The sequence below is a fragment of the Diceros bicornis genome, chromosome 28 (genome assembly GCF_020826845.1).
Source record: "Diceros bicornis minor isolate mBicDic1 chromosome 28, mDicBic1.mat.cur, whole genome shotgun sequence".
Taxonomy (NCBI): Eukaryota; Metazoa; Chordata; class Mammalia; order Perissodactyla; family Rhinocerotidae; genus Diceros; species Diceros bicornis.
In genome coordinates, this window is record NC_080767.1 from 18,955,520 (window position 1) to 18,966,918 (window position 11,399).

At 40.9% G+C, this 11,399-nt stretch overlaps 1 protein-coding gene across 3 annotated transcripts in view; it reads left to right on the forward strand.

Moving 5' to 3' along the window:
- Positions 1 to 11,101, forward strand: part of LOC131393214 (A-kinase anchor protein 2) — a 103,792-nt gene extending 92,691 nt beyond the window's left edge. For 2 of the 3 annotated variants that reach the window (XM_058523751.1, XM_058523748.1), the window contains exon 4: positions 7,959 to 11,101. In XM_058523751.1, coding sequence (XP_058379734.1) covers positions 7,959 to 8,057 — 99 coding nt within the window. In that variant the 3' untranslated portion in view covers positions 8,058 to 11,101. The remainder of the gene's footprint in view (positions 1 to 7,958) is intronic. The other variant, XM_058523750.1, reaches the window with a different exon arrangement.
- Positions 11,102 to 11,399: the final 298 nt, after the last annotated feature.

Sequence of the window (11,399 nt, forward strand, 5' to 3'; positions counted from 1 at the left end):
CACTCAGTCACTTTAGCCAGCCCTTCTTTGCAGCCCCACTGAAAATATGGAGTTTACCACTTTGGGTATTTTCTGGAGGCTGTGACCATTTTGAAGCTTCGTGCGCTACGTGGCTTGTTTCTTTCCTCCAATGATTCCACACCGTACGGCAGCAGCTGCAGTGAAGTTAGCTGAGTGGACCTCTCGCATTCTGGCGTGGAGGGGGAAGGACCAATGTAACCACTTTGCATGTGACCCACGCGAGCGTTTTCAAAACACACTCTACATATCTCTTGTGTATGCCTTTTGTATTGAAGTGCAGATGATAGAGGAAAATACTACACACAGAAGTGAAGGGCCCACTCTTACTCATTTCACAGGCAGAGGCTGGAAGCCTCCTTTGCCAAACTCTGACCCTCATCCAACCAGGCTGGATTCACCCTTTGTATTAAGGAAGCTGCTTAGAATCAGCCCTTCACTTACGCAATGAAGTGGCAGCTTCCAATCTCCATTTTTCTCAAGTAAATAAAACATTTTGGAAGGAAGAAACCTACTAACTAATCAAGCTGTTAATATCCCCAGATGTCGGATTCAAGGCCAGTTTTGTACTGTTATTGATATTACAAGAGTACCAAGTTCATTGCCGTTGCAAATTTTTAGGAACAGAACAAAATCTATCCAATCCACTAGATCCTCTTTTAAGACCCAAATCTGCAAAAATGTACTCAGATTGCTTCTAAAGCAAATATATGATCATCAGCCAGATGATCAATTTCATTTTATTTCAGAGCCACCTATTACCCCACCTCTTAGCTCTTTTGATTCAGGAGATCTTTCTATTATATCTGCATCAATCACTGGAGAATATGGTGAGGTTTACCTGTAGAAACGAACAGTCCTTCATTTTTTTCTTGGCTGATCCGTGGTCCCTTCTCTAATTGTTTCTTTTATCAGAAGGATGATAACAGGGAACAGATGGATTGCTTGATGCTTGAGTTCTGTAACTGGCTCCCCTGCCCCAGAAGCTGGTAGTTCTCTTCTCCTGGCTCCATTCACATGCTCTATTCCCAGGGCAAATTGGGAGTAGATTAGATTCTTAGATTCGCCACCCTTTAAAAGCTTCACATGGCTCACCTGGGTCTGCTGTCACCGTGGCACCTCCACCTGCCAATATTCCTTCTAAAAAGTCACTTGGCAGCATTTAGGAGTCCCTCACACATGATCAGGTCCAAACCATGTGTTTGCCCATGGAAAGTAGCAAGCTCTTTCTGAACCGAATGAAATTAATTCTTATTTTCTGTGCTTCCTAAGGAGAAGGCAGACTTAAAAACAAAACAGAGTAATTGGCATGTGTGCGTAGTCATACGTTAGACACAGTGATATTAATGGGCGTGAAGGACAGAAGAAAGAGAAAGATGGAGAAGCCAAATGATGAGTAACTTTTGTCAACCTACCCAAGAAAAACAGGTACAGCATCCCCCACCCCAGAGCAGCGATGGTCTTAGAGTCCTGTCCCCAGCTCGGGGACCCTTAAATTTTCCCACTTCATAAAAAATCATATTCAGGACAGGCAGGGAGGCCTCAGGCTCGTGGATCCCTGCCAGGGGGTGGGTGGTGTGGGGGAAACTGCAGCATTTGGTGGTCTTTTTCATGTTCCTGAGCTGTCCCTTCCTCCTGTTGGAAACAAGGTGAGGGCTCAGAGAATGACAGGTGGAAAATTAACTCGTGGATCTCTCTCAGAACATCTACCCAGGAGTCACTGTATCCGTGATATTAAGTCATCTGTGGATGTTCTGCTCATTTTGCAGTTGGTGAAAAAATCAATGACAAGGAACTAGAAAAAGCCCCTTTTCTCAAAAAGTTATCCCCAGATGGCCATCCTTGTTACCAGCTCAGACTTTGAACAGGGTGCTCCTTCAGTAGCGACAGTCTTCACCCACCTGGGCTGGCAGCCTTGTTGTGCATGGCTTGGTCACCAGAGAGTGTCTCCATGCTCGAGGCTTCAGCCAGGCCCCATTTACTAATGGACTCCTTGGCCAATTTTTGCATAAGAGGGTTGCTATCCCCAAGCTTTCTCCCTTACCCTACACTGTTAACCAGCCTATTTAGGGCCCTTGTGAGAATTAGAAAAAGGCACCCTTTTTCAAAACTCTGTGAGGATGCGACCTTGCACAAGCCACACAGGTGGTGAGTGGAGTAGGGGGACTGAGCTTCAACCCCGTTGATCCCCTCACCCTCAGGCTTTTGTGCAGTGCACACACTGCACACCAGGATGCAGCAGTCCTGCTCTCATTGTGGGTTTCTCTTATCTGGAAATGTTATCTTATGTGGAAATGTCCCCTTATCTCGGCCTGTTCTCTGGTCAGTAATGCAACTCATGAGGAACTGATGAATCATAGTTTCCTAAAGGGTTTCTTGGTGCCGGGATGTTGGGGAGAGAATCTTGTTAATTCAAAGTGCAGAAAATGGAAGCAACAAATTTTGAATTAACAAAAGTATGGCTTATCTGATATTTTTATTAAGGAATAATAGAGTATCTACTTTCTCCAAAAGATACAGACTTTTAAATAAACTAATATCAGATGAAGCCCGTCTTGGCGTGGGTGTGTAATGGTCTCCTGGTGTTACCTCCCCTCCTGTCTGCCCTCGGCGTGGTGCCGATTCCCAGCTGGGGGGTGTTCTGTGAGTGTCTCGGCCGTGCACTAACCCTGGTCTTTTCCCTCTCTGCCAGTACACCTCTAAGTTACTGTCTTGCAAGGTGACTTCCGAGGTACTTTTCAGTTTGTTTGTGTTGGTCTTCCTGCATGCCTGACCCAGGTGCATGCTGGCGTGGTTTGCCGTTTCCTGGTGGGTTGAATGAGAAGGGCAAGAAAGCAGCTTGTCTGCATATTGATTTCTTCCTGCCTTTTCTGAACTGGGAGACTGCCTCCAAACGTTGGAGTACACGCACCAATGATTCACACTGCTGTGCTTTGCTGTGCTGTGTGGTGGGGTTGGAGAAGACCTTGCCCTGCTCATGGATCTGGAAGATGTTTGGACTAGAGGGCACAACCAATGGGCTATTTGGATTTTTTCCCTTTCTTCGGGCTCTGATAGCAGATATACTTTGATCTGGTTAGGAAACAGTGCAGCTCAGGAGGACTGAGCTATTGATTCTGCACAGTTCCTAGTCTACCTCAACACAAATCCAGAAAGCTCCATTCCATAGCTTTGGGATAAGTTATTCCAACTGTGAACCATCCCACTCCCCCTACCCCCCAGTCTTTAAACTTGTATTTTTGTTTTGGAAGCTTCTTTAAGCGATGAATTTCCCAAAGTCTCTTTCTTTCCCCTACAACTTCCTTTTACACAGATTTGACAAACTCATGCTATGAAAAAGCACAATATTTTTCATTTTTCCCCATTTTTTTCATATTTTTTATGTTTTTGCTATGAGAAAGCACAATGTTTTTCCTGTTTTTTATTTTTATAGCATTGTATTATTTTTATTTTAAAAGAGTTTTTTCAAATACACAGAATTGTAGAGACAATCATTCATTCATTCATTCAGTTAACCATTTATTGAGGACTTACTAAGCACGGGGCACTTTTCTAGCTTCCGAGAATACAGCAGTCAACCAAACAAAGTCCCCGATGTCGTGGAGTTGGCATTCAAATGTTCGAAATGATGTGACATAATTAATAATAAAGCCCAGGTATTCAGCTTTGTCCATTCTTATCATTTTGTAATATTTGCTTAATATTTTAAAAAGAAATTAATATTGCAGATACACTCAAGCCCTCTTGTTGCTTCTCCCAGTTCCCATTTCTCTCTTTCCTGAGAGGTAACTATTCTTGAATTTGGTGTTCATCATTGTCATGCATGTTTCTATACTTATACTACATATGTTTATATACATAAATAATATGTTATGGTTTTGCATGTTCTGGAACTTTCCATAAATGATATGTTGTGGTATCCTCTACTCCTTCCTTTATTCTGTGGGCATTGTTTTTAGATGTGTCCATATTGATACTTATGGCTCTAGTTCATTCATTATAACTGCTGTATAGTATTCCATTGAATGAATATATCACTATTTATTCATCCTCCTAAGGATAGAAATGTAAATGTAGGTTGTTTCCTTTTTTTTTTTTCCTCCATTACAGACAGTGTGTCACTGAATGTTGTTATACATATCTCTTTGTGTACCTGTGGAAAAATTTCTCTCTATATGAGTCTAAGTACTGTTTACAGGGCTTATATATTCTCACATTCACCACATAGTGCAAATTATTCTTCAAATTGGTTGTGCTAACCTGTAGCACAATATATTTTTAAAAACTCCCTATTTAGCCTAATAATTTTAGTTGACTATAGATGTGAGCTGATGATTATCAGTAATTTTCTTTCATAAGGTACAAAATGAATATTGAGAATATCATTACACGTACCTTCCTTGAAGTCTAACTGTGGTTCTCATCTAGAGGATGGCAGTTTGAGAGTTAGGCCTTAAACCCATATACCCTTTGAGTCAACATCATTAAGAATAATGCAAATCTGGTCAAATATGTCCAAGGAAGATAAAGCTAGGTCCTGTCTATCTTCAATTGAAGAGGAGATCGGGGGATAAAGTATTAATGTAAACTGGGTAACTGATATTATTTAACGTATCTGTCTTTTGTTTCGTATCCCAAAATAAAATTGTCTGTGTTGATTGCTAATCAGAGTTAAGCAATTCACTTGAATTTTCTAAGCATTAGAGAGAGAAAATTAATATTAGAAGCATGTTCAAAGAGAATTGATTTTTTGTCCCCACCAGACTTAAATCTGAATTAATTTTTGAAAATGAGAAAATCTTAAATCAGCTCTTTCTATCACTTATTATTTTTTATGTTTTCCTCTCTCCGTTTCTACAGAGAGTGTTTATTGTTCTTTCTGATGCTGCTTCTTCCAAACTCCTTACCGTCCCTTAGCAGCAGTGTAGCATGGTGGCCTGGGGCAGTGACTCGGCACCCAGAGTTCTGGGTTCAAATCTTAGCTTTTCCTCCTGTTAACTGAGTAATGTTGATGAAGTGACTTAATCTCCCTGCACTTCAGTTTCTTCATATGTGAAATGGGAGTAATTATAGGTTGAATCCCACAGAACAGCAGTGAGGATTAAAACAGTAACAGTTCATGGTACGTGTGATGTAAGTGTTTATTATTATTAGAACCCCAGAGGCAAGTGATTTTGTTGCCCAGAAAGGAAAGGAATGGACTTTAGGAAATAAAGTTCATACACAGTAATAAACGTAGCAGGAGCTCTAGATTTGCAAGAGATTTATAGACACATACACACAGAATACTCTGAATTCATTATGGAGCAAATGCTCATTCAAATACCTTCCCCGAGGGCTTGGCTTTTGAATCTTCAAAATGCCAGTTGTAGGATGACTTCACCCCAGAGCCAGTCCTAGATCATAAGCCTTGTGAACCCAAAGACAACTGTATAGCAAGGTCACTGGCTATTTTAGTAGTGAACCATTTATTTTCTTGTCTGTGCCATTAGTAGGGGCTTTCGATTACATCAGAAATTCAGGATCATGAATTATTTGGGCGGCAACAAGTAGATGTTCAAACCCAAGCTGTGCTAAATGTGAACATAATTATAAATATTATTTTTCTGCCCATGATGTTTTTTGTGACTAAGCCCCATGAGGAAAGAGACTGTTCTATCCTCAACGTGAAGTACTGTGCCTGACACTTGGTAGGAACCAAGTAAATATCTATAAGATGGATGGATAGATGGATTGTAACATGGGTTCCTGAAGAACACAGTCAACTAATTTGCTCAAGATGATTGAGAATTAAAATAGTGCCTAAATAACGAGACAAAGAACATCCAAAAAGGATGGGGACTATTTTTCTCAGAACCTTAGATTTATTTTTGGTTTTTATGTAAACCTTTCAGTTTGTATTTGCAATCTGCAAGACGAACAGAGGACCATTTTACACAATATAGAGCTCTTTATAAAAATGCCTTCTGTTTGAATACCAGTTCATAGTTTATAAAGCCCCTTCACACGATGATAGAAATAATTATTGTTTGAGAACTTACTATGCACTGGGAACTATGCTAAATGCCTTACATACGTTGCCTCATTTATTCCTCAGGCCAACTCTGTACTGTAGTTTTTATTATTCCCATTCAACGTATAAGGAAACTGAGGCACAGGGGTAAACTTTCCCAAGATCACATAGTCATTGGGATTTGAACCTAGACCTGCCTGGCCTTCAGAGTCTGCACTGCCTCCTGAGAAGGCCCGGGAAGTCGGGCAAGTGCTGTGTCCATTTTACAGATAAAGAAAGTTGAGACACAAGATGCCTTGAACAACTGCAACATGTTCCAGGGACAGAACTGGAAATAAAGCTCAGGTCTTTCAATTCCAGTCCAGCACTGTCTCAGGGCCATGTTACCATGCATTGTCCAGAAGAATCTTCTATTTAACTATCCCAGATTTGGAAGCGTGCTTTTCACCTACTGATTTCTTAATCTTAGATGCTAAGTAAGTGACCATGGTATGCTTACACACAAAACACTTTATGACATGCTTTATGTGCTTAACAATGAGCATCCATTCAGGAGACATGACTGCGTCCTACATGTCAGGTCCAGCTGTCCCTGCTGGGAGGACTGGGGAAGGCTTCGCAGAGGAAAGCACCCTGAAGCTCTGGGACGTCCAGTCATTTGTCAGAGGTGCAGAGAAGCAGGTCCAGATGGACCCCCAGACCTTTAATCTACCCAGAATTTGCTTATTCCACTGCTGCCTGTAACCTGCATCTCTTTGCTTCTCTGGAGTTGCCAGCATCACTGTCTCTTGCCAAAATAATTATTCTTAGAATAAGCAAAGTCTTCATTGCAATTTGGATAATCAACCAGTGTTGGCTCTGCTGGACTTTTCTTTAAAGTCAGAAATTGCACATTCTAACATTAATGCCACAGTAATTTAATTGGCTGGCATGCATGAGCTTGTGTTTGGTGGAGTGTCATGAAATTGAGCCATTTCTCATATGGTGGCAACCTAAATGTCATTCATCTGGATCTCATCTTGATCAAACTAAAGCTGGAACAGATTGGCTGAAGTTACCCCTCAGAAGTCCACAGAATGTTCTAGTGAGCCAGAGGGAGGGAGGCCCTACCCTGATGGTGGTGAGCCTACTTGTCCTTGATATCGTTACCTTTCATTTCATTTATTAGCATCTATGGCCCTGAAGTTGCATCAAAATGCTCAGATTGCTTTTAATTGGCCTGAGAAGCTATTTTCTTTTTCACTTAATGCCTCTTTGAAATTTAATTACACCAAAGTAGACTTTCATGATATAAGTATGATCATCACTTATGTAGCTCCACAAAGCTTGATGGATTGAATCCACACTGGTTCAATTGTTTGGAATCATATTCTGGTCTGCTTGTTTATGAAGTGACTAAGACAGTCTGTAGCGATGCTGTCCAGTATGGTAGTCATTAGTTCCATTAGGATATTTTAATTAGAATTAAATACTTACTTTATCAGCCATGCTAGCCCTATTCGAAATGCTCAGTAGCCACATGTGGCTAGTGGCTACCATATTGGATGGCACAGATACCGAACATTTCCATCAGACAGTGCTGATGTATAGCATGTAGAGATCTGCTTTGTTATCTAAAAATTTGATGCAGAGTCAAATCTAGTTCAAAGAAACTTGCAAAACATTTCAGGAAAATTAAGTCTCTCTATATTGAAAACTATGGGTCAAAAAGCAAATGAACTTTGGCTATGAGATGAATGCCTACCCAGAACCTCCCACCGCTTTTTTCTTCCATGTCTCTCCTACCTCCCACCAATATCAGACTCTGTTACTTTCCCCTCATTAGAGGCTGTTGAGAGAGAGAAAGCAGGAAAGATATGGAGAAGTTGGTTTGTGTACATAATTAACATCCATGAACTCTGTGTAATTTTTTCCCTTCTCTCTCCAGGTCCTTGAGGCCACAAGGGTTAATCGAAGAAAGAGCGTGCTGGCCTTGCGCTGGGAGGCAGGGATCTATGCCAACCAGGAGAAAGAGGACAATGAATAATAAACTTCCTTCCACCCGGGAAGCTTCACTGGTGCTTGGGTTACCAAGAAACCAAGCAGTCAACACATCAAAGCATTTTAATGGAATATTTATTAAAGTGCAAACAAACTCAGCAATCCTTATGTAGACCAGAAGCTGCAATATACAATGATGAAACATAAAGTGAGAAAGAATTCCACCCATCAAACTCTAACACCCAGGAGTCAACAGAGAAAAGATTTGTTGTGACTCAAAAATCACCTGGATTTGGACCAATCCACAAATTGATCCAAAAGGACAAAGTTACAAGCAAATCAACATGGTTGCTGCAGGCAGAACTGAGACCAGCCTCTCTGGATGGTGAGGAAAAACCGTGGTGATGGGGCCATTTAGAGCGCAGTGCAGCCCAAGCTGGTGCAATCTACATGGCATAGGATATTTCTCTGCACCCGTTTCCCACCCATCGCTCACAGCATCAGAGGTGTGAGGTTAACTCCATTTTCTCCAGCAGCCATAAAATGAATAATGTTTCTCTCTATATTTGCCCAGAAGAGGCAATTATGATTCCATTTCTCTTACATGTAATTGTTTTTAATTGGGAACAACTAATGATGGCAATACATAAAATCCGTGTTTTTAAGACAATATCTCTTCATGTTGCAAACACAATCTATTCTACGTTAGGAGGTTGAGAAAGGGAGAGAAAGCCAAACCAAATGGATTATTTTAGCTTTAGGATCTCTCATCTGCTTATAATATTGACTGATCTGCAGTTTATGAGAACACATTTTCACAATTATGTTTCTTCCTATGAAAACTATATTTAGTGGGCAACAACTATTTTTATGAGGGGCTGGGGGACTATATACATGTATAAAACCTGTACACATTGAACAGCTGGATTCAAGATGGTAGGGGTATTTTTCGAATGGCAATAATTGAAAAAGGGCAAACTGCCTTAGAGAGGTAGATGACAAGAAATAAAAAGGTGTTTATAACTATATTTTATATTATAAAGTGGACTTAGTGGTGGTAGGAAGATTGATAGCTTATTTTGGATCAATAAGAAATGAAAAATTAAAGAAAGATCGTGAAGGTAGGGAGAAAAGAAGGGAGGAAGAAAGAGTGGGAAAATTAGGAAGTAAGAGAGATTATTTTTGCTGAACAACCAGTTTTCCAGGATGATATGGAGAAAAAGATAGAAATTTAAGTGCAGGCTCGGAATCAGCTACAAATCCTAAAAATGGTGTGTGTGTGTGTGTGTGTGCGTGTGTGCGTGCGCGTATGCCTTTGTGTGTTTGTGTAAAGTGTGTATGCTCATGAGTAAGGATGTGTGTGTGAGGCTTAAAATTCCAGAATGATCATGGGACAAAGGTGTACAGTTATTTCCTCCAAAGCTGTTTGTCAGCGTCAGGAGCGAGTGAGAATTTCTTTTTTATGAAAAGGGATATAGAGGCACCGAACTGATGCAGTATTTGTAATATTAAATTGACCTAACATGGTATTTGCATGAGTCACAATTGCAGAGTTTTGAGCAGTTTTGTAATTTGACACTTAGGAAAGTATCATATTTATTCTCATGTTTTGTATTCATGCTTAGTATACTATAGAGGATGCCAGCTTTACTCTCTGTCATTTAAAGCAATACAATAAGGGTATTCCATAATTGGACACCCTAAATTTCTGGATGAGAAAATTTTTAATTCTGGCCATGAGAAAAAAAGTGACCAGCCTTCTTTTTCTTTTCCTTTTGTTTTAAAACGATGGTTTTTTAAAAAGCAATAATTATTCAGACCTCACTAAAATTCGTTTTTGTTTTTATATTGTTATGTCATAAACTCTAATATGTTATTCTGACAAGTAGCAATTCCACAAAATTTTTATGTAGATGTTATGCACATTATCTTTGCTTCTTTTATTAGACTAGTGTTGACTTTAGGGGAAAGTTTATTCACAGACAAGTGGTGGGCACAAAGTAAAAATGGAACTGGCTAATAACTTACAAGGATCCTTTAAAACTGCCAAGGGCAACCTGCAGTCTGAAGCCAAATTCTACAGATGGGCGGTTGGCGCCATCTTTATACCGTTCATTCTTCTGAATGAATATTCAACATTGTTGAATGTGCTAGCCATTGGGAACACAAAACAAATAAGATCCCTGATGCAAGGAATTCATTTTCAAATGGAGGAGTCTGTCCTGAAGGCAGACATTCCCAGGAAAATGAGATCTGTGCTAGATTAGAAGTCCTGGCAGGTGAAATGGGAGCGCCCAGGAAGGATGCTTTGCCTGAGGATTTCCTGTGCCCCCCAGGCAGGCACGTAAATAAAAACAGATGGGGCAGCGGCTTCACTTGGCCCTGGGCACAGTGGCAGCTAAGATGGCTGGAGAGTAGAGTGGTTCTATGGGTTGCACAAAAAATGAAAACCACTTCATGTTTTCTGGGCTGACTCTGGATCTCGCAGGGACCGTAAACATGATGTAGACGAACCTCCCCATCTTTCATAAGAGGATACAGTCCTCAGGACTTAGCTGTTTTTTGTTCAGTTTTGAAGGAAACCATGTACCCACCTTAAACTTGCATTTGAGAAGAGAATTTGCAGCTGAAGGAGGCCACACAATTCATGGAATCGCTTTAGAGGCAGACAAATTGGTCTTCGACTACAGTTGATTGAACCAGAAGTAGTTATTGCATAGAGTTGCAGAGCTGGGTCCTTTGGTCCATGCTCCGTGTGTAGATAAGGCAACAAATGCAGAGTTTCCATGACCCACCCACAGTCACAAAGCTGTTTAACTGTGGCTCCTACATCCCTGACATTTGCTTGTTTCCCTCTGTTGCCTTCCGATGACTGCTGTCTATTTCCTTGCTCCACTCACGATGCTATTAAAATGTAAATTACAGTTCCCTTGGAAGAGCCAGATTTCCTCTGTGCTCTTGAGTTTTTTATTCACTCCAGACACATTGGGCCACTGCTTTGTACATAGCACTGTGCTAGGCTCTGGGATCCCAAATGAACCCCTTTAACTTTGTGAAATTGCAACAGACCCCTGGAGGAAAGTCATTCCTGCCGAAGAGGCTCGTGAGAAACTTGGCCTCTGATGCTCGTCCCCGCCCCCAAACAGCACGCAAGCTTGTTAGTCTCAACTAGAACAAATGTTTAGATTCTGTAGATTTTAAAAGCTTTCCTGAAAGTATTCCATTCCGAAGTGTTTATAGATGTTCACTTTCCTCCGGAACTGATTAACTACTGACATGCCTTGGCTTTCTCACCCAGAAATTATGGAAACAGGGTCTGTCAGTGGCAGGAGGCCAGGCTGTGTTCTACTCAGATGACACAATGCAATTTCCTGGTCTCTTTACACCT